At 42.5% G+C, this 27184-nt stretch overlaps 1 protein-coding gene across 2 annotated transcripts in view; it reads left to right on the top strand.

Moving 5' to 3' along the window:
• The window catches only part of B3GLCT (beta 3-glucosyltransferase), a 604827-nt gene that overhangs the window by 145697 nt on the left and 431946 nt on the right, over positions 1-27184 (top strand). For both annotated transcript variants that reach the window (XM_040340455.1, XM_040340454.1), the window contains one exon: positions 12963-13018. In XM_040340455.1, the coding sequence (XP_040196389.1) occupies positions 12963-13018 (56 nt within the window). The remainder of the gene's footprint in view (positions 1-12962; positions 13019-27184) is intronic.

Here is a 27184-nt window from a genome sequence, read left to right as displayed (position 1 = left end):
TAAAGGAAAATTGATGCGAGTTTGCCAACTAGTTTCGCACTATGTGTGCTTCATCAGGGCTTGCATAATGTTCCTGTTCCTTTAATACATGTAGCAGTCTGTGTATGACATAAAGATTCATCATTAATACAGATATAATGCAATAATTTAATATGTTTTATTATTTTAAACTTTGAAAACATGTGTTTTTAACACATGTATATACAAGGGGGGGTATATAGCGCACTTACCACTTCCGTTAAAAAGCTCTGAGAACTGGGCAGAAAGACCTGCCTACGAGTTCTACAATCTGAGATACATGATGGTTAAATGTTCAGATAATATTTATATTATATGACAAGGTAAATTCATAGCTCTTATTTAAGTCATCCTGGTATATTTAAAACCTTGTGGCTTGTAATATAACCTTCCCGTTATTTCCACAGACTCTAGTAATTAGCTTGTGTTTACTTTGACACTGTGTTATCTCTTCTCAATACCAAACAGATCTCTTGCTTAATACTTTTTATACATGTGTACAGAACAAATGTTATATTGTACACAAGCTCTGCAATGCAGACACGCGTATTTAAATTTAGAGAGAATTTATTTTCAGACATCACCCTAAAACCATAGTACCATTGTTGGCATTTAGCTTTTTAAAGACAAACCTAATTTGTGTATGTCTCCTAATATTTGGAATATAATTATTTCATACTGCAGTTAAAAATAAAATAATCCAAATTATTTTTGCCAAGTATATTTAAATGGTTTTAGTTATGTGTTTGTAAAAACCTTCATTACCAAAAGGTAAATAAACACAATTTATACATTACCAGTATTTAAGAGTTCTTTCTGTTTGAGAAGTGAAAGTCCTATGAGGGACCCTCTTCAACCCCCTACATCTTTGCGTTCAATCTCTCCTTTTTAAAGATCGATAGCCTTCAGAGATAGAGGGAGAGCTCTCCCATCAGTGACCCTCAAAAATACATCCAAGCTCTCTCCCAAAGATCATCAGAGCTCCAGCCAAATCGGATCAACCTCAAGAGCTCCTCTCCTGTTCTTTGCAATCACTTTTTATCTCCCCCAAAAGTGGGTGTGTATTTCACCATCACGTGACTGACGATGTCACACGACAATATGTTTTGATGTGGCTATCTTGAACTATGCCAATATTAACCTGTAGGGGCGGTGGTGTATAAGCAATAATTCCTAATTTTAGGGTCGTCCAGGGTTTATCATAATTTATGATCCCCTTTGACTCTAGCTTGGTATAGCACCATAAATTGTTTTATATGTCAAACAATTGTCAGACATCCTGGCATTTCTAGTAGGTTTGTGGGATGGGAATGTTTACATATCATTAGCTTAGACATTTGTTCAATTCTTAGGGAAGTGAAATCCTTAGAAGTCCTTGTTCAAAGCGAAACCCTTTATTTCCCTAGTACAGATTCTCAATGTCACTTAGTATCTCACATTTGTAAGGATAATAATATATATTTATTAAACAGATTGATATATGCATTGCCAATACACCTATATTGTTAAGATATTAGAAAGAAACAAGATATATATAATTCCACCGGGATTGTGAATAAGCCCCCTTTGGTCTTATTATACAAAGACCACCCTATACAGCTTGTTTTGTGTCATGCTGTGCAAGGCCTTTCATCTTGTTTATCTTACCAAGTATCTAAAACCTTTGGAGTTATAACCTGGGAGATGGCACAGCCAGACATCCAGTCTCTTGTAAAGACATAAAGTCATTCTGGTAACAAGGCCTTATTCACAGGTTTTGAACTGTGACTCAACCGAAGACACAAAATGGTGTCTCTTCTGCCAAATATATATATGAATATGGAAAACTATGAAAAGTATACAATGTGCGACTTTATATGTATTCTTTTAACCCCAAATGTCCTGACAGCTCCATCGTAGTGTGACTTTAATGATAAGCAGCTCTGTCATATTGTTCCTCCACATTGGTGCCAGCTATTTCCTTTTTTTTTAGTGCTAGCCCCATATATTATGCTTGCTAGAACAGAGCTGCTTCTTAAAGGAGCAGTAAAGGAAAACAATTTTTTTTTGCTGAAATGACTGTTTACAGGGTATAGAGACATAATAGTTAACTGATTCCTTTTAAAAATTATTAAAAATAGATAAAAATCAATCATATAATGTGCCTGCAGTTTAGTTTCGTTTTTAAACTAGTTTCATGTTTCTGTGAAGTAAAAAGATGCACAGAACAAAAACAAACAAACACAGGGCAGTGTTTGTTTTTAAGACTTTTAGACACACAGTAATCACACCTTCTTGATCATGGACCACAGTGAGAAGCTTGCATGAGTTTTTTCAAGGAGCCAGACAAGCAGGAAGTGTGGAGATCAGAGAAGGATTACAGCTACTTCAAAGCAAAAACGAACAATTAGGACATGAAACCAGGACTGCAGTAAGGTAAAGGAAGCTGTTTAGCTAAAAAAATAAATCCTTTAGTGACCCTTTAATTTTTTTGGTTTTTTGGACCGTTCAGAAAATAGGTGAGTGGAAAGCCTGGGGATCAGGATGAATTATGCAAAGAAGCCAAGAAAAAGTGGGAGTGAGAAATAGTGTATGTGGTCAATAAAGAAAGTAGTGTATATGCGACTGCTGGAGGGGATAGGGGCAATGAGAATAAGTTTGTATACAGTGCATCCGGAAAGTATTTACAGCGCTTCACTTTTTCCACATTTTGTTATGTTACAACCTTATTCCAAAATTGATTTAATTATTTTCCTCAAAATCCTACAAACAATACCCCATAACAACAATGTGAAAGAGGTTTGTTTTGCAATCTTTACAAATTTATAAAAAAAATTTAAATAAAAAAAAAAACATGTACATAAGTATTCACAACCGGGGGGGGGGGGGCTCCTCTCTCCTGCCATGGGCCGAACGAAAGTGTCATCTCTCCTCTTCTCTCTACTGCCAAGAGATAAGCAGGACAGGGTGGGTTGGTGCTGAAGAACAAGTCAAGTCATCTCTTTTCTCACCGGCCACGAGTTGCTAAAGTCTGACGAAAAAAAAAAGAAAAAAAGGGGGGTCAAATGGGGAAAAAAACAGGGGGCGGCCCCTTACAGGTGTAATGCATGTACCCCCCTGATGGCAGCCCTGCCTGTATCCAGTGAACATCCTTGAGATGTTCATGCAACTTGATTGGAGTCCACCTCTGGTAAATTCAATTGATTGGACATGATTTGGAAAGGCAATCACCTGTCTATATAAGGTCCCACAGTTAACAGTGCATGTCAGAGCACAAACAAAGCCATGAAGTCCAAGGAATTGTCGGCAGTCCTCTGAGACAGGATTGTATTGAGGTACAGACCTGGGAAAGGGTACAGAAAAAGTTCTGCAGCATTGAAGGTCCAAATGAGCACAGTGACCTCCATCATCGGTAAATGAAAAGCTTGGAACCTCTAGGACTCTTCCTATAGCAGGCTGCCTGGCCAAACTGAGCGATCGGGGGAGAAGGGCCTTAGTCATCATGATGAGATGTAGTGTATATTTGGCCCCTGGAGGAAAGAAGATGGAATAATGAGATGTAGTTTATAGCCGCTGGAGGGAAGAGGATGGATACAAAGGATGTAGTGTATATTTGGCCTCCTGGAGGGAAGAGGACGGAATAATGAGATGTAGTGTGTATTTGGTCTCTGGGAGGAAGATAATGGAATAATGAGATGTAGGCCTCGTACACACGACTGAGAATCTCGTCGTAAAAGAAACGTTGTTTTCCTCGACGAGGTTCTTGTCAGGCTTGACGAGAGACTTGTCAAGCTTTCCTTGCATACACACTGTCAAGACAAAATCTCGTCGTTCTCAAACGTGGTGACGTACAACGGCACTATAAAAGGGAAGTTTGATTCCACTGGCGCCACCCTATGGGGCTGCTTTTGCTAATCTCATGTTACTGCTTTCTAAGTAAAAGTTTGGTGAGAGACGATTCGCGCTTTTCAGTCTGTTACAGCGTGACGAATGTGCTATCTCCATTACGAACGCTACTTTTACCGAAGGTGCACTCGCGTCTCATACTTTATTCTGAGCATGCGTGGGTTTCTAAGCATACACACAAACGTGTTTCTTGTCGTAAACCAGCCCAACGAGAAACACGACGAGGAAATTGAGACACCCGACATGAAAGAGCATGTTCTCTTTTTTTTTTTTTTTTTTTCTCTCATCGAGATCCACAACAGTTTTCTCGACGAAAAACATACACACGACCACTTTTCTCTGCAAAAATGCTCTGCCAGCATTTTTCTTGATGGATTTTGCCAAGGAAAACAGTCGTGTGTACGAGGCTGTAGGGTATATTTGGTCTCTGGAGGGAAGAGGATGGAATAATGAGATGTAGGGTATACTTGGTCTCTGCAGGGAAGAGATTGGAATAATGAGATGTAGTGTATATTTGGTCTCTGTAGGAGGAGATTGGAATAATGAGATGTAGTGTATATTTGGTCTCTGGAGGGAAGAGGATGGAATTGTGAGATGTAGGGTATATTTGGCCACTGGAGGATGGAGTGGCGTATAACTTCTTGGAGTTGGTTCCTGGATTGTGGGAAGATTTTTCAGCTAAGTGCCAAACAATAGATTTTTTTTATTTTTTAAAGCAGTGGAGCCATGGAATTGTGGTATTTATTATTTCGTACATTCCACACTAAATTTTCTTTTGCACAATATAAGCTTAGATTAAATTGTTTAAGGTAAGTAAATCCAAATTCCATTTAGGGTTGGAAATGTGTGCGCAGATTGTGCGTTTTTTTTTTTTTCTATAGATAACTTGGATTGGCTCCGCGGCTAAAATGCTAATGTTGTTTATGGACAATGTTTAGGTTTAAGATGTTAATTTTCTTTGTTTCTGTTGCTGTTCTCCACAAAACATATGTAGGGAAGCTTAATATGTCTTAATTTGTATTCTGTCTGCTCTGCCTCTCTACATCCTGCACATTTTCTGAACGTGTGTGTTTGTAAATAACTGACTACTGCCCCTCCAACTTCCTAGTTAATTATCATTTCTGCGGAACAAAATGCAGATTTCGGTTCGTGCAGCTGATAAAACATCTGTGTAGAAATGAAATTATTACTCAAAAGACTCATCGGTGAATCTGTGAGAGTAAATGAGAGGCTAGGGATGTGGATGAACAAGGAAATTTCACCAAAGTTGAGTTGGTCCCTGTTCAGGGGAAATGTGAGAGCAATACATTCTTTATATATTTTAGTTTTACATTAGTGAGGCTGTTTTATAGATTTTTGGCATAAGTGAAAAGTATTTCAGGTGCGTGAGGGGCTGTTTTCCTCTTAATATCAACACGGGGAAGGTGTTCACGTTTTTTTTTTCTTCCCCAGACCAGCATTGCATAGCACTTAAACCGTTCATGTAAAAACTATATTTTAAGTAATCTCACATTTACAGTCATTATTGCAGCAGTTACGGTACCTGAAAGTAATTGTTCAATGTGACTTTTTCCTTTTTTACTTTTATTTCTACTTCATGTTCTTGTTTTGTGTTCTATAAAAAAACTCCCCTTACTGTAGTTGGGCTATTATTGCTTACTAGGCATTTACCCATTTGTAGCCAATCTGAAAGTATAATGTGATCTGGAGACACAAGTGCAGTGTCCTGCCCTGCAGCCAGTCAGGCCGCGTACACACGGTCAGTCTAAACCGATGAAAACTGCCTGAAGTCCAGTTTCATCGGTCCAAACCGACCGTGTGTTCGGCCCATCGGTCCGTTGTCCTTCGGTCCAAAATTTTAGAACCGATGGACTGCTGCCCGATAGGTCCAAACCGATGGTTGGTACACAAAAGCATCGGGTTCAAAACCCGCGCATGCTCAGAATCAAGTCGACGCATGCTTGGAAGCATTGAACTTCGTTTCTTTCAGCACGTCGTGTGTTTTACGTCACCGCGTTCTTACCCCGATCGGTTTTTGAACTGATGGTGTGTACGCACATCAAACCATCAGGCCACTTCAGCGGTGAACCGATGAAAACGGTCCGTCGGACCATTCTCATCGGTTTGGATCGACCGCGTGTGCGCGGCCTCAAAGTCTGTCATGCTGAACATGGCTGGGTGGTGGCCAATGCTGCCTGGAGTGATGCTCTTCTTAAGGCCCCATTCACACTGGGGCGGGGGCGGGGGCGGCGTCGGGCAATTTTGCGGTGCTATTGGGCTGCTTGGGGCTTTCACACTGGAGACACAGCAGCAGAAATAGCACCTGCAAACTGCTCCAGTGTGAAAGGGGCCTTAGTGCTGTATACGTTCAGGGATTTAAGAATACCTACAATCCAGGCATACATACTTGAATACATAGGGTCCTACGTGCAAATATCACTCAGTACAACATCCATCCCCGTTCAGCTGCAGCTTATTTCAGCCTATATAGACATTGACAGGCTGCGGGACTTAATATGCAGTATACTAAAACTGGAGAGTGCAAAATCCTGGTGCAACTGTGCATGGCAGCCAATCGGCTTTCAAACTCCAGCCTGTTCACCTAAAGTGGTTGTGAGGGCAGATGTTTTTTATCTTAATGCATTCTATGTGCAGCAGTCTGCCCCCCCCACCCTCAGCCCCTTAACACCTACCTGAGCCCCATCTCTAGCCGCCAATGTGCAGGTGTGCCTCAACCATCCGGGGGTCTCCCTTCTGATTGACTGAGACACAGCATCGGTGCCATTGGCTCCCGCTGCTGTCAATCAAAGTCAGTTAGCCAATCAGGAGAGAGAGGGGGTGGCGTGGAACTTTGGCTCTGTGTCTGAATGGACACGCAAAGCTGCGGCTTGGCTCGCGTACCCCCATAGCAAGCTGCTTGCTGTGGGGGCACTGAACAGGAGGGAGGGGCCAGGAGCACAGAAGTGGGACCCGAGAAGAGAAGGATCCAGGCTGCTCTGTGCAAAACCATTTCACAGAGCAGGTAAGTATAACCTAGTTGTAAATTTTAAAGAAAAAAAAAACAAGACTTTAGTATCACTTTTAAGCTTTGACAAAAAAAACTAAAAAACCTGAAAGCTGATTGGTTTCTATGCAGAGCTGCATCAGATTTTGCACTCTCCAGTTTTAGTAAATCAACCCCTTGGAGTCTTTGGGTAATATCAGAATTCAAGAATAAAGCAAATCCTCCTTTAGTGACTTCTACAAATTATATAATAAAGGTATAACTTTATACTCCGAATAGCAATATATATATATTCAAATCATTTATATTTATAAAGCTTAAAAACACTGAAAAGCCTTTTTAAGAACTATATCCAAGCTACCTATAGCACCAATGACGTTATTACATATAGAAAATATGTCTGTTCATGAGTCCAGCATCAAACATCATGGCAGACAGTCTGAGTAAAGTTAAATATGCAATGCATGCAGTGATGATACAGTCCTAAAGTGATCTAGTACACATGGAACTAGATTTGGCGCCAATTGCTGCAAAGCCAATCATATTTGAGGACCCATATGCCACCCGTACTGTAAAACCAGTCAAATTTTTAGATTTGGACATTTTCCACCTGCAGCCTGAAATAATGAGACTATAACATCTAGGGTTGTCCCGATACCACTTTTTTAGGACTGAGTACAAGTACCGATACTTTTTTTTCAAGTACTCGCCGATACCGATTACCGATACTTTTTTTAAAATGTGTCCCCAAATGCAGCCATGTCCCCCCACAAATGCAGCCATGTCCCCCCCCATATGCAGCCATGTCTCCCCCCATATGCAGCCATGTCTCCCCCCATATGCAGCCATGTCTCCCCCCCCCCATATCCAGCCATGTCTCCCCCCCCCCCATATCCAGCCATGTCCCCCCCCCATATGCAGCCATGTCTCCCCCCCCCCCATATGCAGCCATGTCTCCCCCCATATGCAGCCATGTCTCCCCCCATATGCAGCCATGTCTCCCCCCATATGCAGCCATGTCTCCCCCCCATATGCAGCCATGTCTCCCCCCCATATGCAGCCATGTCTCCCCCCCATATGCAGCCATGTCTTCCCCCCATATGCAGCCATGTCTTCCCCCCATATGCAGCCATGTCTTCCCCCCCATATCCAGCCATGTCTCCCCCCCCATATGCAGCCATGTCTTCCCCCCCATATCCAGCCATGTCTCCCCCCCCATATCCAGCCATGTCTCCCCCCCCATATCCAGCCATGTCTCCCCCCCCCCATATCCAGCCATGTCTCCCCCCCCCATATCCAGCCATGTCTCCCCCCCCCATATCCAGCCATGTCTCCCCCCCCCCATATCCAGCCATGTCTCCCCCCCCCATATCCAGCCATGTCTCCCCCCCCCCATATCCAGCCATGTCTCCCCCCCCATATGCAGCCATGTCTCCCCCCCCATATGCAGCCATGTCTCCCCCCATATGCAGCCATGTCTCCCCCCATATGCAGCCATGTCTCCCCCCATATGCAGCCATGTCTCCCCCTTATATCCAGCCATGTTTCCCCCCCATATCCAGCCATGTCCCCCCCCATGCAGCCATGTCTCCCCCCCCCCCCCATATGCAGCCATGTCTCCCCCCATATCCAGCCATGTCCCCCATATGCAGCCATGTCTCCCCCCCCATGCAGCCATGTCTCCCCCCCATATCCAGCTATGTGCCCCTTACCTGCATCCCGCTGCCGCCGACTGGTTAATACGCGCGGGGAACATTACAGCTTTCATTTGAATAGCTGTAATGATTCGCGCCGCGCTACGTATAGACACTCCCCCTTGCTCGGGATTGGACAGTTCACCCGAGCAAGGGGGAGTGTCTATACGCGGCGCGAATCATTACAGCTATTCAAATGAAAGCTGTAATGTTCCCCGCCCGTATTAACCAGTCGGCGGTAGCGGGGATGCGGCGTACCGGCGGCGGGATGCGGCGTAACGGCGGCGGTGGGGGGGGGCGGGTGTTATCGGATGAGGCATCGGGGGTATTTGCGGGAGTACAAGTACTCCCGCAAATACTCGGAATCGGTACCGATACTAGTATCGGTATCGGGACAACCCTAGTCTTAGACAAATCAATGTTTTTTGTTAGTTTTTTTTAAATACATTTTTTATGTTTAACCACTTCCAGACCGCTGTACGTCTTTATACGGCCTAACTTTAAAGATAGATATCTCGGTAACGGCAGCAGCTGCTGCCACAACCGAGGTATCTATCTTTAGTGTCAGCGGTCCGGTACACGATAACGGCGGTCTCCGCGGCGGATTTGCCGTTATCGGCGGCGGGAGAGGGCCCCCCCCCCTCCCGCCGCTCTCCCGCGCCCTCCACCGCTTACCGGAGCCGTCGGTAGCGGCGGAGGAGATCGGGACCGTTCGGCAGCTGGGCGGAAGTGACGTCAAAACGTCAGTCCCGCCCAGCGTCTTAAAGAAACATTTTTTTTTTGTCATTTGAAAAAATGACATTTTCAAATTTTTTATTTTTTTTTGCATTTAAGCCTAAATATGAGATCTGAGGTCTTTTTGACCCCTGATCTCATATTTAAGAGGACCTGTCATGCTTTTTTCTATTACAAGGGATGTTTACATTCCTTGTATTAGGAATAAAAGTGATCATTTTATTTTTTTATTTTTTTTCCAGTGTAAAAAATAATAAAATAAATAAAAATAAATAAGAAAAAAAAAAAAAAAATTTTAAAGCGCCCCGTCCAGACGAGCTTGTGCGCATAAGCGAGTAGCGCCCGCATATGAAAACGGTGTTCCAACGACACAAGTGAGGTATCGCCGCGATCGTTAGAGCGAGAGCAATAATTATAGCCCTAGACCTACTCTGTAACTCAAATGCAACCTATAGAATTTTTTAAACGTCGCCTATCGAGATTTTTAAGGGTAAAAGTTTGACGCCATGCCACGAGCGGGCGCAATTTGTAAGCGTGACATGTTGGGTACCATTTTACTCGGCGTAACATTATCTTTCACAATATATAAAAAATTGGGCCAAATTTATTGTTGTCTTATTTTTTAATTCAAAAAAGTGTTCTTTTTCCAAAAAAAAGTGCGCTTGTAGGACCGCTGCGCAAATATGGTGTGACAAAAAGTATTGCAATGATCGCCATTTTATTCTCTAGGGTATTAGAAAAAAATAAATATATAATGTTTGTGGGTTTTAAGTAATTTTCTAGCAAAAAAAACAGTTTTAGTCTTGTAAACACCAAATCTGAAAAACACCCAAAGTAGAGAAGTGGTTAAGTACAGCAAGAGATGAATTTAGTGTCCAAGTATATAACATATAATGCAATGCAATATTATGTCAATGCTGTAACATCACTACCCTGCCTTGAGCTCGGCCTGGCACACGAAATAGCAAGCCATCTTAATTAGGGGTCGGCCGATTATCGGAGTGGTCGATTATCGGGGGCTGATATTCACATTTTTCAAATTATCGGTCAGAAATGTAGGGATATTGCCAATGTTGGTCAGACCTCCTCCCCTGTCCCCGCACGACGCTCGCTGCAGTCTCTGCCATTTTGTCAGCGTCCTCCAATTTAATCCCCAATTGTTCGGCTTCTTCCCGCAGGCATGACCGTACAGGACCACCCCTGGACCAGTAGGCCCCAAAAACTCCTGGGCCTACTCTCGGTAATGGAGCCTCGGGCCAGCAGGCCCCAAGGCCGGAAAAAATTTGCTAGCACGTCCCTGAGGCCAGGAGGGCATCAGGTCAGGATCGGAATAACCCTGCCAGAACAGTGTCTGTCCCTTTTACCCTCTCCCAGAATGCACAGCGGCGGGGACCACGCCCACTGAGCTGCTTCTGTGAAAGTATACTCAATGCACCCAACCCGCTTTGTTTCCATCCTTGACCTGTGGTAACAGCGACACCCACAGTCAAGTGGAAAATGTGCAACGCAGCTGAACTGGAACAGAAACCGATAATTTGGCATAATAATTATGAGCTAAACTACAGCTCAGACAACTTAAGTTTACAAATAGTGCCTACCCAACAGGAGCAGGGCACTACATTGGGTTCCCCACCTGCGCTTCTATCCCCTCCCTCCTGGGTGCCCCCGCAGCAAACTGCATGCTCGCTCCCGGCTACCTCTGTGTGTCTGAGACAGGGCGCCACCCCCCCCCCCCCCCGACTTCCTCCTTATTGACTGTGATTGACAACCGCCAATAGCTCCTGCTGTTGTCGCAGCCAATAATGAGCAGGGATGGGCCTGAAGAACATCTGCTCATGTGCACATTTAAACATTTGCCCTGAAGGAAGGTGAATTGATGAACTTGATTTTTTTTTTTTTTGCGTATTAATTGAACAATGCAGCAAACTTGCTAGTCCGGTCTAATTGCAGACACACTAATTATTGTGGCTTTATTGATCAGCAGGCTGGTAATATCTAGCCTTTGATTTCAAGACTAATTAAAATGCAGGAGTTGTTTGAAAATTAGGAATTGTTGAAGTCACAAAATTTTAATTAATGACAAGCATTAGCTTACCTATTTTTCTTGCAACAAAGAGATGCTAATATGCTGGTTTTCAGCTCCGTGGTGCTCAGCATCTTTAAGTTCAATCATTATTTACCATAATATCCATGATATTCAGCAAGAAGAGCCAATGAGAGCTGGAAAAAACAGTTTTGTGGCTAAAAAAAGAACAATAATTGTGGTAAATGACACATGGCTTATTATACCTTAGTTAACTGAGCCTTTTGTCTTGATGCCAGTCGCTCTACTACTTGTGTTTACAGTTTGACATTTTAAAAGGGATCTGAGATAGGAAAGCACCATTACTTACTGGGAGCCGCGTTTTTTTTCTAATATACCATGTTTGATTTCAAATCCTATTCATGTTGCAGAAATAGATGTTTAAGCCTGATGTACGCAGGTAGTATTTTATTTTTTCATTTAACCCAGTGAGCTCAACGAAAAAAAATAATAAACTGAGGAGCTTGTGACGAGCTAGCCATACAACCTATGTGAGTTTAGTACAGCCATACTAACTATTCAATTTTAGTACAGCAATCTCCACGCTGAGCTATTGTGATCTGACAGGAGGACTGCCCCTCCCACCAGAGCACACTGGTCACTGCTTGCAGCCATAGGCTGCGAGCACTGATCGGATGTCGGTTTAACTCTTGTAACTTTACTACTTAAATATTGGCACGCATTAAAAAGGGGATCAAGTCCAGAGATAAAACAATAATTCTCCCGCTCTACAAGACTCTGGTCTGGTTGCACCTAGAGTATGCTGTCCAGTTCTGGGCACCAGTCCTCAGGAAGGATGTACTGGAAATGGAGAGAGTAAAAAGAAGGGCAACAAAGCTAATAAAGGGTCTGGAGGATATTCGTTATGAGGAAAGGTTGCCAGCACTGAACTTATTCTCTCTGGAGAAGAGACGCTTGAGAGGGGATTTGATTTGAATTTACAAATACTATACATGGCCACTCATTAAAATTAGAAGAAAAGAGGTCTAAACTTAAACTGCGTGGAGAGTTATTTACTGTAAGAGTAGCAAGGGTGTGGAATTCCCTTCCATAGGTGGTGGTCTCAGCTGAGAGCATCGATGGTTTCAAAAAAATATTAGATAAGCACCTGAACGACCACAACATACAGGGATATACAAGGTAATACTGACATATAATCACACACATAGGTTGGACTTGTGTCTTTTTTCAACCTCGCCTACTATGTAACTAACTAAATAGCTGTATACTCTATGTACATGCTGGATCGACTTCTTTTAATAAACAACCGCCAATACATAGCTAAAAAATTTAAAAAAAGGGGACGTTTAGAGTTTTACATTTATGTACATGTACCTGCAGTAGAACCACCAGAAAATGCTATGCTGTTCTTTGGTTCCTTTATGAGTCCGTCTTTGGTTATTTGCAGATGCAGTTTATGCATTGTGATGTTTTAAAATTTTATGTGAAATACTACAGTCCTTTCTTACATTGAGAAAACCGTTCCTTGTACAGCTGCTATTTGTTCCCCACATTTTACATCTGAGCCTTTTCTTTTCAATAGGGCTTCTTGGGAATACTGCTGCACACAGCCCTAAAGAGAACACCCCACTGACTTTGGTAAGTAACTTTGCAAATATTTTACGTTGTTAACTGAACTTGCATGTGAAAACTCCCACGTCACCTCACTCGCACTCTTCACAGAAAAGAGAGAAAAAATGTAAGGAAAAAATAAAATATAAACACAGGTGTAGATTTTCATGGATTTTTCACTGCCTGAACTGTTTTTTTTTTTTCATTATCTTGGGAATTGACCACCTCTACAACAGTGCACATGTGGGTTTGCTATAGTTTGCATGCATCAGTTTTAGGATGGATTTACACCTATGCATTTGTAGTGCATTTTGCAGATTTGCACTACAGAATGTGATCCATAGTAAACAATGTTAAATGGACTGTAGTGGAAATCTGCAAAATTCAAAAGGCACTAAAACTGCATAGGTGTGAATCCAGCCATAGAGAATATTAGTTTTCCCATCTGATAGCTTGCCACAGGATGATGGGTAAACCATTAAACTCTATATCTGAAGCCAGTGCTTGCACACTGAGGCAGCATTTTGCAGCCTTGGGTAGCCTAGATGACTGTGTCTAAGCTATCAGCTGCATAGAGATTGCAGGTAATGCTGATAACTTGCCCTTTGCCCTCCTCTTCCTTTTTTTTTGGGCACAACTTCCAAAATGTAGGTCCTCTTAAAGGGTAGACATAAAATGCTTTTCTAATATTACTGGTTTTAGTGCAGGACAATGATTTGACACTATGGGGTTGATTTATTAAAGGCAAATAGACTGTGCTCTTTGCAAGGGAAATTGCTCCAGAGCCTAGTAAAGGAGGAGGGGGGGGGGGCTCTGTTGACTTCCCTCATCCAATTTTATTTTACTTGCATGTGATTGGTTATCCTTTGTAAAGTGAAGTTTCATCTCATTTACTGAGCTCTGGAGCAGATACCCTTGCAGAGTGTCAGTCTATTTTCCTTTAGTAAAACTACCCTTATGAATGAATAACACATTATGATTTGCCATATTATGAGTAATTGCAACAGATAATCTTTGTACATCAGAACCTAAAAAGAGCTGACTCTGTTATAGAATTCTGATCTGATTGCTTAAAATGTTGGTGTTGTTGATCCTTCTATATTAACACTGCTTTTATGGCAGTACATCAGCACCCTTATTGAACTTTGTATAGGCTATAAAAAAAGCAAGACATTTAACCTTAAGACAAATGGTATTAGAAGAAAATTCTGCTAGGTGGGTCACAGTTATGACAGATGCCAGACAACCTAATGCCTATGCTGAAAATTCCTATAGAAACTCCAACCAGGCACAGAAACTGTGGGGAGAATGCAATGCAGCTTTTGTTCTAGCTGTACAGCGATTTAAAATGTCAATAGCTTTCGTTGGACACATGGTAAAAGCAAAGAGGTAATATTAGTGCACCAAATAAAAAATAAATACACGTCACTTCGTAGATAACCAAACTGGTGGTAATTAAGATCACCTGGAAGTTGACATATAGAGACAAGCAATGATGCCCTTCTCTGTACAACAGGCAGCATGTTTGCCACCATTACCCCTGGCTCTCCCCACCTCACCCCATCCCACCTCACGTCACCCTGCCTCACCTCACCCCACCTCTCCCCATTTCACCTCACCTCACCTCATCTTACCCCACCCTACTTGTCATTAGTTGTTAAGGACAATGGATGGAGCCGGATGGAGAAGCTGACACACTAGTTCACTCTCAGGTCTGCTTTCTTCTTGTGATTGACAGCAGGCAGTGGGCGGATTGTATAGCCAATAGTGGGCTGTGCATTGGCTATAGATCGGCTCTGCTCACTGCTTGCTGTTAATTATAAGGGGAGAAGACCTAATGGCCAATCTCTAAATCCCTATCAGGCCCCATCCCTGACACAAAACTCTTTGACCTGTTGTCTGTGTGACGGCTACAGTGGTGGGCAGGGAGCTTAGTTGGAGTGTCTATATGGACATTGTGGTCTCAATGCACCGCTGGACATGCTGGTGTGTGCCCTGAAATTCATGTACCTGTTTCCAACAGGTACATTAATCTGTTGCCCACACCAACATTTGTCATGTGGAGGCACATCAGAATTCTAAAGTGTGCATTAACGTGATTGTAACGAATTGTGTTTTTATTCAGTGAAAAATAACAAACCTGTTATACTTGCCTGCTCTGTGCAGTGGATTTGCACAGAGCATTCCAGATCCTCCTCTTCTCGGGTCCCTCTTTGGCTCTCCTGGCCCCTCCCTCCTGTTGAGTGACCCCAGAGTAAAAGCAACTTCCTACGGGGGCACCACAGCAGAGTCGCAGCTCCCTGTGTCCATTCAGCTGGTCCGCCCCTTTCTCTCCTCATTGGCTGACTGACTTTGATTGACAGCAGCGGTAGCCAATGGCGCTGCATTGCTGTTTCAGCCAATGAGGAGGGGAGTCCCAGGCAGCCGAGACATTCCTGCAACATCGCTGCATCCAGAGGGACCTCAGGTAAGTATTAGGGGAGGCTGCTGCACACAGTGACTTTTTTTCTTAATGCACAGAGAAAAAAAAAACTACTGCCTTTTACAATCACTTTAAAGTGTGGGTCTTAGTCATTTGCAAGATTGGTAAACTACAGCAATGACATTAGGGGACTGATATTTGCTCTGAGAATCCCAGTTTTTGCAGGAGCTGGGGCACCATTGGAGTCATTTCATCCACTGAAATCAGGGAAATCAGTTTTGCTTAAATTTTCCCTTTAAATGCAAAGACACAAAATCTATCTTTACCACACTGCCTCACCTTATGTTCTATAAAATCATCTTTTTCCATTTTCTTTTTCTTATCACTGGTAAGATGGAAGGTATACTAGCTTTGGACATGGTAGGAAAAATTGCCTTGGTATAGAGAATTCTCAGTTTATATTAATATCATGTTAGCAGCGATGTACTCCCCCTGGTCAAATAGCTGTAGAAATCAGATTGAAATTTCATCCACCAAACAAATAACCAGGGAGGAATAATGCAATGCTGTTCAGGCAGCATCCACTTGTACTATTAAGGGATACCCTGCAGCAGTTCTTTGCTTGCTAATCATATAGACTAAAATAGTCTCTGATTCAGGCAGCTGTTGTAAAGGGTCTTTCTGGAGTGAACACAAAATTCATCCATGCTCCAGACCAGTAGGATTCAATGCATCACCTCTTATTGCACCTTTATAATTAATGTCTCTGTTAGAGTGCTCTTCTTCACCGTTTAATGATCTGGTTATCAGTATCAAACTTACAGGTCAGATTAGAACCACAGGAGATGAGAAGTAGATCATGCTTTCTACCAGCACACTATCGTTCTTTGAATGCACTGTAGATCAAGTTTTTTTTGTATATCAAGTTTTTTTTTAGTACATCTTTGGATTACATCCACTACGCCATTTGTTTTATCCCTTTAATAGTTTGGGGTAGTTAATAAAAAAACAAACCTCTTTTCTCACTTCTATGTTGCATAATCTGTCTGATGCTGCAGCTGCCCCCTGGCAGCTCTAAGCCAGAGAACCTAGCGATTACATGACCGTTGATCGCTCCGTTCTCGGTCTGTTCGGCTCTCTACTCTGCTCCTCCAGCACTCATCAAGTGCTAGGTTGGTGAGGGGATGGGCACAGCTGGCTTTGGCTCACTGACGCCACAATGTGATTGCCTTGACCAATCACGGCAGATAACATGACAATTGTACAATGGATGGCATCCTTTAATGCCATTCATTGTGTACATGTCATTGTTTTGCTAGCTATGATTGGTCACAGTGATCACATGGTACATTCAGGGCCGGTCGGGAACCTGTTAATTAATTCATAAATGTACTGGAGGATGGAATAAATGGCTCAATCTCAGTATTTGCAGACAATACAAAAGTTAAGCGGGGTAATAACTTCGACGCAGGATGGGGAAACCTGACAAGAAGACCTAAACAAATTAATGGGGTGGGCAACTACATGGCAAATGAGGGTTAATGTTGAAAAAAGTAATGCATTTTGGTGCCAAAAATGTGAATGCAATTTACTCGCTAGGGGGAGAGCCTCTGGATGAATCTAGGATAGAAAAGGACATGGGGGTCCTAGTAGATGGCAGGCTCAGCAATGGCATGCAATGGCATGCAATGCCAAGCTGCTACAAGCAAAGCCAACAGAATGTTGGCATGCAATAATAAGGGGAATCACTCCAGAGATAAAATGTAATATTTTCCCAATCTACAACACTCTGGTTGGGTCTCATCTGGAATATGCCATCCAGTTCCTAGCACCAGTCCTCAGGAGGGATGTGCTGGAACTGGAAAGAGTCCAGAGAAAGGCAATGAAGCTAATTAAGGGACTGGAGGATCTACGCTATGGGGAAAGACTACAAGCATTTGATTTGTTCTCTCTGGAGGAGACGCTTAAGAGGGGATATGATATCGATGTACAAATACCGCACTGGTGACCCTAGCATAGGGAACAAACTTTTCAGTAAAAGGGAATTTAAAAAGACACTGGGCCATTCAATAAAACTAGAACAGAAGCGGTTTAACCTTAAACTCTGTAACTTCTTTACTCTCAGAGCGGTAAGGATGTGGAATTCTTTTCTACAAGCAGTAGTATCAGCGGGGAGCATTGATAATTAAAAGAAAAACTATTAGATGGGTACCTTTTATCGACAACAACATACAGGGATATACAATGTACTATTAACATGAACGTGCACACACACAGGTTGAGTTGGATGGACTTGTGTCTTTTTTTAAAGGGGTTGTAAAGGTTTGTTTTTATTTTCTAAATATGTTCCTTTAAGCTAGTGCATTGTTGGTTCACTTAACTTTTCCTTCGATTTCCCTTCTAAATGTTTTTTTTCTTTGTTTTCTTTGTCTGAATTTCTCACTTCCTGTTCCTCCTCAGTAAGCTGTTCTGACTGACTTTCCACCGCTCGGATGATGGTGGAAAGCTTACTGAGGAGAAACAGGAAGTGAGAAATTCAGACAAAGAAAAAAAACATTTAGAAGGGAAATCGAAGGAAAAGGTAAGTGAACCAACAATGCACTAGCTTAAAGGAACCTATTTAGAAAATTAAAAACAAACCTTTACAACCCCTTTAACCTCACCTACTATGTAACTATATCTGTATTTTAGCGAACATTAGGAATAGGAAAGCAATCAATCACGGAGTACAGTTATTGACTGGTTAGATGTGTTGGGTCACAATTCACTGGCAAAAAGTGTTTGAGGAGTGTGACGGTATTGGTATGATATCCCCGTCAAAGATTCCCTTCTTCCATAAGAACATCCACTAGGAGGAATATTCCTGAGATCGCCCATTAAGCCACACATTAGTCCAGGCTTCCTGCTAGAACAAGACAGACTTTAATGTTATATCACACAGCTTATATGTCATTTCCAAAACTGTTACAATGAAAAATCTCCGCCCCCCTCACACTGGGGCTTCCATACAGATGATTAGGCAGACACGACGGAGCCGATGCTGAAAACACATTTTCTTTAGACAATGACATCAATGACGCTGATTACTAGTTGTACTGAATACATTAACTAGACCGCTCGACCCCGCATATAGAGAGATAATTACCACACTGGAGCAATCAGAATAATTAACACAAGCCACTTAAACACAGATCTCCTTCACACAACACAATAGATCAATTAACCTTTAGAAATAGTGAGGGGACATTAGCACGTCAATAACCTGTTAGCCGAGGACAGAATTACACAGGGCAAGCAGGGAGAATTAGACTGAGACATATAGGCAAATGCATCACAATGGCCCCCCTTTTTCTCCCTGCTACGGCAAACCCGGTTTGACCTTCCCTGGTCCAGTAGGGTTGACGGGTTTAGAGCTTTTAGTCCGAGGTTAACTCCGTTTGGCGTGACTGACCTCCCTTGGCAACTGCTTCAGACTCAGGTATGCCACCGGGTCGTCAGATCACACGCCGGTCAGTCCCCAAGTCTTTGTGCGATCTGCAAAGTCACCAGAAGTCAGTGTGAAGACGGCGAATGGGTCTGTGCGCCGCCGTCTAGGTGTCCCGCTATGGGAGGGGCAGGTTATGGCTCTGAAGTGACAGTCACAGGAGATTCATAAAAAGAAAAAGTTATATTTGTTGAAATGCTGTAGCACCGGTGCTCAGAGTTCGGGGGGGGGGGGAAATCAGTGCCCCATAGGGTCAGCACCCTCTGCTCCCTCCGCAGCCGCCAGTTCTCCTCTTTGAGCTTCTCCAGCTCCATCTCCAGTTCATGGAGCCTGGGGGGGTCAGCCTGCTGTGACCTCAGGTGGTTGTTCTCCTCCTCCATGCGGCTTATGCACTCCTCCAGCTCCATGTACTCACGGATCAGCTCCTGCTTGCTCATGTCCTGCAGGCTCTCCACGTGGTCCTTCATCATCAGGAACTGGGTGGTGGTGTAAGGGGCCACCGGTGGGCCCTTGGCGAACATCTCGGCCCGCATCTGGGGCACCCGCTGCGACTCCCTCTCCTCCAGTTGCTTCTTCTCCTCCCAGGTCAGCTTGTTATACGGCTTCCAGGACCTCTTCTTCTTGGGGGGTAGCCGGCAGTGCCTCTTTCTGCCCCGCTCCCTCCAGGGCCCCTCCGGCTCAGGGCTGTCGCCCATGACCAGCTGACAATGGTGTTCCCTGTTGTCCGTAATACCAGATTGTACCGTGAGGACTTCGTAAATGGTGTCCGATGGTTCTTCCGGACCCAGCTCCTGGGGATCCCAAGCCGAGTCTACACAATGGGCTGCTGCTGGTGGGCGGTACCCAGGTTGAGACCAATTTGACCTGGTGTTGTCGTTCATGGGGCAATTCTGCTTGAAGTGACCCAGCTGTTTGCACCGGAAGCAGCGTTGTTCGTTGTCCTCCTGGCGTGGATAGCGAGGGCTAGATGTCATCGGTCTGTTAGGTGGTTGGTATCTAGCGGCTGGTGGGTGTGAGGGCGCCGTTGGTCGTGGAGGTTGTACCCGTGGTGTGACCTGGTTTGTCTTGCGAGTATCCGCATATTCATCTGCCAACTTCGCGGCCTCTGGTAGAGTCATGGGCCTGCGATCTCTCGCCCAATCTTTGACATCCGTCTGGATGTGATTGTAAAATTGCTCCAGGAGCATTAGTTGCAAAATGTCCTCTGCGGTGGTGGCCTGGCTGCTGTTAACCCAGTTAGAGGCCGACAGGGATAACTGGCATGCCCATTCCGCGTAAGAGTCTTTTGTGGTTTTGCGTGAGTCCCTGAACTTTTGTCGGTGGGACTCTGGGGTTACTGCATAACGAGCCAGGAGGACTTCTTTAACCCGGGCGTAGCTATGGATATCCTGCTCTGGCACGGTACGGAAAGCATCAGAAGCTTTGCCTGACAGTTTGCCTGACAATATTGCAACCCACTCTCCTCTAGCTATTCGGTGCAGGTTACATTGTCGCTCAAAATCTGCCAGGTAGTTATCAATCTCACAGTCCTTTTCATCAAAAGCTTTAAAAGCGCTAAACGGGATCTTCCTTGTGTCTGCTGTGCTGTACTCACTGTTTGGAGGATGTGCGGCTGCTTGTTGGACTGCTGCCAGTTTTAACTGTAGCTCTGCGTCTCTTATTTGTTTATCCTTCTGTAGTTCTGCGTCTCTTATTTGTTTAGCCTCCTTCGCTAACAGGTCCATCACTTTCAGCACCACATTCGTCGTTGGGTTCGGGCCGAACCATGCTAGCTTCTCTCTCATTAGCTTGTTGGCTGGCGATTCCTCCTCCTGAATCACTGGTGTCTCCATCTCTTGTACTGCTGGCGTTGCTGCAATCCCGTCCTCCTGGTCTATCTCCATTGATTCTGCAATGCTGACCCGCTTGGTTATGTTGCTAGCAATCCTTCCACGAACTTCCAGTAGTTCTTCCAGTGTCTGCTTGGAATCTGGGTGTGAAGGGGAATAGAAGGGAAAATCCCACTGCTACCAACCAATTTTGACGGTATTGGTATGATATCCCCGTCAAAGATTCCCTTCTTCCATAAGAAAATCACCCAATATTCCACTAGGAGGAATATTCCTGAGATCGCCCATTAAGCCACACATTAGTCCAGGCTTACTGCTAGAACAAGACAGACTTTAATGTTATATCACACAGCTTATATGTCATTTCCAAAACTGTTACAATGACAAATCTCCACCCCCCTCACACTGGGGCTTCCATACAGATGATTAGGCAGACACGACGGAGCCGATGCTGAAAACACATTTTCTTTAGACAATGACATCAATGACGCTGATTACTAGTTGTACTGAATACATTAACTAGACCGCTCGACCCCGCATATAGAGAGATAATTACCACACTGGAGCAATCAGAATAATTAACACAAGCCACTTAAACACAGATCTCCTTCACACAACACAATAGATCAATTAACCTTTAGAAATAGTGAGGGGACATTAGCACGTCAATAACCTGTTAGCCGAGGACAGAATTACACAGGGCAAGCAGGGAGAATTAGACTGAGACATATAGGCAAATGCATCACAAGGAGTTCATACTTTTTGTAAACCTGAAATTCTTTTCATATTGCTTTGCTGATTTGTATTTTTTTTTGCGTTTTTAGTATGTCCAGTCATTTATTCTGGCTCTGTTTCTATAGCCACTCTATATTGGAGCCCTTGCTTTGCTATTTTGGAGTGAAACTACAGGGTGTGGGGTAGAATATGACCACCCCCATGTGTGTGTGTGTGTTGCATTTGAGATATATATATATATACATATATATATATATATATATATATATATATATACATATTATATATATATATATATATATATATATATATATACATACATTATACCTAATCATACATAATAGTGCATGGGGCAATCTGTTTACATATAAAAAAGAAATCAGATTACTGTTTGAGGATATTTCTCAAACTAATGCCTTGGTAACCAGGCTGTCCCTCCAGCTGTTGAAAAATTACAAGTCCCATCATGCCTCTGCCTGTGGGAGTTTTACAACAGCTGGAGGACCGCCATTTTGAGACCCCTGTCGTAAACAATAGATTGAGAACCTGACATAGGTTATATATATATATATATATATATATATATATATCTTATGGCATGTATGATACCAGAATGCCATCTTGTAGAATTTGAGAACGCCTCTCTAATTGAAAACTACAGTTTGAGCAGTCTTTTTTTTAAACTAAGGTAAAGAGCAAAAGAAGATGCTTTCGCCTGATCTCCAGCAACTGCTTATAGAATCTTGGGTCCTTGTTGCTATGCAGATCATGATTTCACTGTAACACGAGTTAAGTAACTTTTAAGTGTACTTTTACTGTGTATAGACTATAGTTTGTTTATTTGCTAGGCATTTTGCATGTCATAGGTATAGCTGACAGTCTTAAATTGTATTCCTAATATTGTAATAGTTTTGTATGTATAGCAATTTTGTTTAGTAAAAGCACATTTCTACACTGCAGAGGTCTGAGCTTCCTTGCTTATACCGCAAAGTAACCTTACTATAAAACAATGTGACAGTGCTGGAATACCACCATGTGTCCGACACATCTGACACTGGAGCTTGGGTGTATCTCTCCCATGGGAGAGCATGTGACTCAATAAGTATTCCTTCCTAGAGGGTGGCCTATTGGGAAGTAAAGTGACAGTTTATCCTTAAAGGGGTTGTAAACCCTCGTGTTTTTTCACTTTACGCATTAAGCCCTGTAATTCCCACGGCGGAGACATGCTCTTCCTCTCTGCCCAGGGTTCTCGGCTCTTGATTGGATAGATTGATAGCGGTGCAGCCATTGGCTCCCGCTGCTGTCAATCAAATCCAATGATGTGGGGGGCGGAGTTGAGTCCGACATTCTGCATCTATGGACGCAAATGCTGGACTTTGGATCACTCCCGCAAGGTAACCCCCTGGGAGAGCGCTTCTCCTGGGGGTTATACAATGTGGGGAGGAGCTGATAGCGCCACCAAGGGACCCCAAAAGGGGATGGTCGGGGCCACTCTGTGCAAAACAAACTGCACAGTGGAGGCCAGTATGACATGTTTGTTATTTATAAAAAAAACAAAACAAGCTCCTCTAACAGTAAGGTTAAGTTTTTTTTTAATGCCCTATACTTTTCAATGAATGTTACATTTTCAACTTTTTTTTTTATTGTAAACTTTTTGAATTGATAAGGTCTGTGACATGTTTTTTTTTGTTTTTTGTTTATAATTGATTAAAATCAATTAATAATCGATGTTCTAAAAGTTTATTGATAGGGAGGAATTTCACTGTTAAGCTGTGTGATGCCTATTTAGTATAATAACAAAAAACTATTTATTTATTTTTTTGCTTTAGACAATGCTTTGAAAACAAAACTTAGACAGAACTAAACCTGTTATATTTGATGCATTACAAGTTTTTTTTCTTCTTGAATTGTATTGTAAGCTTTTCACTAGCTAGTATCTTTTTATACTTTTTTCCGAAATTCCTCATATTGGACAGATTTCCTTTAGCCCTAACGTAAAATTGAAGGTTTCATCTACTTGATAAAGACAGTGAATCCTTTATATTCCCGGCCTTGACTAGCTTAAGGTACAGACTTATAAATAATGGCCATCAAAGTGTCAGAGATTGTGACGTTGCTGTGAAAAGGCACAGACGAGAATGCTTCTGGGATGAAAGAATTTAAGAAAATTGAAATGGAAGATCTGGATGGAGAGAGTTCTGGGTGCCCAAGAGCATACTCCCTTTAAATACAAATCTTTTCTTATTCATTGAAAGTTGTCATTTGTGTACTTCACGCTTACTGTAATGATCATATTAAATTAAATTAAATAAATCATGAAAAGCTACTCATGACATTCATTCTATATTTATAAGAGGATAATAAAGTGTGATCTATAAGCCTTGAAGTGTTAAACATAAAGGCCAAAAATATATATATATTTTTTTATCGAGTTATATTTGTAGTGTACTAGTCTGGGAACTACTTTTGCTAACTTGTGTAATGCAAGGAAGGAATTACTGAACACAAAGACATAAGTTTACTTGCATGGTTAGGTTGAAAAAAGACACATGTCTAATTCAACCAATATAAAAAATAAATACATAGGAAATCTACATCTACAGAATCCTATACCCACAGTTGATCCAGAGTAAGGCAATAATAATAATAATAAACCATGGTCCAATATTCTCCAGCGGCATTCCCAGGAAGTCAGTTGGATATTCCTTTATTTACAGTGCCTTGAAAAAGTAAAAGCAGATAATGCAACACTCAAAATCAGTGTAAGTCCTTTGCAGGCTTTTGATAAAATCTACAATGGATGCTCTGGCTCTGGTGCTCTTTTACACCAGTACAGACATAAATACAAAGGGGCAGATCCACGTACATCGGCACATTTTTGCGTCGGGCGTAGCGTATCTAAGATACACTACGCCGCCGTAACCTACTTTTTTTTTGGAATCCTCAAAGAATTTGCGCCGGAAGTTACGGTGGCGTAGTGTATCTTTTGGCGGCGAATGGGCGCGCAATTCAAATGGATGTGATTGGGGCGTGTTTTATGTAAATACGTCGTGACCCAACGTAAACAATGTTTTTTTTGAACGGCGCATGCGCCGTCCGTGGGGGTATCCCAGTGCGCATGCTCGAAATTAAACCGGAACAAGCCAATGTTTACGACGGTGACGTCATTCTATGCAAATCCCTATTCGCGAACGACTTACGCAAACGATGTAAAAAATTCAAAATTTGACACGGGAACGACGGCCATACCTAACATTGAGTATGCCTCATAATAGCAGGGGTAACTATACGCCGGAAAAAGCCGAACGCAAACGACGTAAAAAAATGCGCCGGACGTACGTTTGTGGATCGCCGTAACTAGCTAATTTGCATACTCAACGCGGAATTCGACGGAAACACCACCTAGCGGCCGGCGGAAAAATGCACCTAAGATCCGACGGCGTACTAAGACGCGGGAACTTACGGCGTAATTCTTTTGTGGATCTGCCCCAAAGAATAGAGCTGACAACTCCCAAACGTCCTTTTTGTTTCTTTATTATTTCTTCTTTATTATTTCTTCTTTATTAGTGAATAAAAAAAGTGAGTAAAAATATACAGGGGCTTACGCGTTTCGGGTTACAAGCCTGTGATCGAGGCTTGTAAGCCGGAATGCATGAGCCCTGTATATTTTTACTCACTTTTTTATGCACCAATAAAGAAGCAACAAGGACGTTTGGAGTTTCTGGCTCTATTCTTTGTATTTCTGCCTTAAAAATGTATTCATACCCCTTGAAATTTTCCACCAAAACACGTAAAAAAAGACAACACAAAGTGGTATGTAAATGTAAAGTGGAAGGAGAATGATAAATTGTTCAATTTTTTTTTACACATTTTTTGAAATGTGTGCCATGCATTGGTATTCAGCCCACGAGTCCATACTTTGTAGAACCACCTTTCACTGCATTTACAGCTACAAGTCTTTTTGGGTATGTGTCTACCAGCTTTGCACATCTAGGGTGACATTTTTCCCATTCTTGCCCATAGCTCAAGCTCTGTCAGATTGGATGGAGAGTGTCTGTGAACAGCACTTTTCCTTGTCAATTTTATCTTTATTAAGCTTAAAAAATAAATTAAACATGAAGCATACATGCGTTACAATATAAAGGTGGTTAATATGTTGTAAAAGTAACACGTAGCATCATCTTCACGTGAGTAACAATAAACAAAAATTTGTCAGTCACATTTCATCAACTATTAGAGAGAGTTCCAGCAACTAATACAGCAACGTATAAAGTCTATACAACTAATTGCAGTGACTGCTGAGTAAAATATTAAAGACAATACTACCTTATTTAAGATAACCATACCATTTATCAACTAATAAAGTCTAAGATTCGTAGCCTTTTCAAAGTTAGTGGTAGGTACATGACGGTACCCCCTTATACAATATCAGACCGGAAAAAGGGGTAACATAAAATAAAAAATAAAAGAGGAGAATAGGAAGGGGAGAGGGAGGACAGGAAAGGAAGTCTGCAGGGATGGTTCCTTGTTCGTCGCCAAAGTAAGAAATATACGATTGTGGTCACATAGGAAAGCTACCATGGCAGCAGTACACCTTCATTAAAGTATTCTGGAAATGCATATTGTATCCAAGGGGTCCATAATGTTTCAAAATTGGTGAACGTGTCTGTGTCTAACGCATCCATTTTGGCATGTGTCATAGCAATATTCATTCTGTTTATCGTTTCAGTCGTTGAGATACATGTGGTCTTCCAGGCTTTTGCTATGGTCTGTTTGGCTGCCGTAAAAAGTTGCGTTAGTAACTTAAATTGTGTGTGTGTTAGAGTATTGGGCTTTAGATTCAAAAGTGCCATTTTAGGCTCTGGAAGTATTCTCAAATCAGTCAGTGCATTCGCCATCTTAAAAATCTTGTCCCAGAACTTCTTTACTGTCGGACACGTCCACCAAATATGAAAATATGTACCCTCAGTGTTACAACCCCGAAAGCAATGTCCATCGTAATCTAAGGCATATTTAGCTATCCTACTCGGTACCAAATACCATCTAGTCAGTACCTTATAGTTCGTTTCCTGCGCTATAACGTTCGGAGAGGCCGACTTGGTGTTCCGCCATATTTGGCTCCAGTCCGAGGTACTGAGTTCCACACCCAAGTCGTTCTCTCATTTCTGTACATAGGGTAATTTTGTTGAGGTATCAGGGGATAGTGACTGTGAATATAGAGCCGAAATCACGCCTCTGACATGCGGATTATCTTTACAAATATATTCGAAGGGAGTCAGCTGATTGTTCTGCGCCGTGGTAGCCACTTGAGTTTCCACACATTTTTTTATTTGGAGGTATCGGAATAGTTCTGATGAAGGGATATCATATTTTTTACATACTGTTGGGAAGGGCATGATACCAGAGGAATCCAAAAATTTATAAATACAATCCCTCCTAACCCATGCCTTGAATGTATTAGGGTAGATCCACGCCGGGTAGAATGCTGGATTTTTATAAAAGGAGAGCAGTGGGTTAAGGGGGGACACCAGTGAATATTTAGATTTATAACTGTCCCAAAGTGAGAGAGAGTGTCTGATAATGGGGTTGCTAATTTTCCTACGTAGCTTGGGGGGAATCCATAATAAATTAGCTGGAGGGATGGGATCACATTCAGTTGCCTCAATCGCCACCCATAGTGGTGTTTCCTTTTTAGCGTGATATTTGGCCAAGGTAGAGATTTG

The sequence above is a fragment of the Rana temporaria genome, chromosome 2 (genome assembly GCF_905171775.1).
Source record: "Rana temporaria chromosome 2, aRanTem1.1, whole genome shotgun sequence".
NCBI classification, from domain to species: Eukaryota; Metazoa; Chordata; class Amphibia; order Anura; family Ranidae; genus Rana; species Rana temporaria.
Note: the sequence above shows the minus strand (reverse complement) of the source record. Positions and strands in the feature narration are given on the sequence as shown.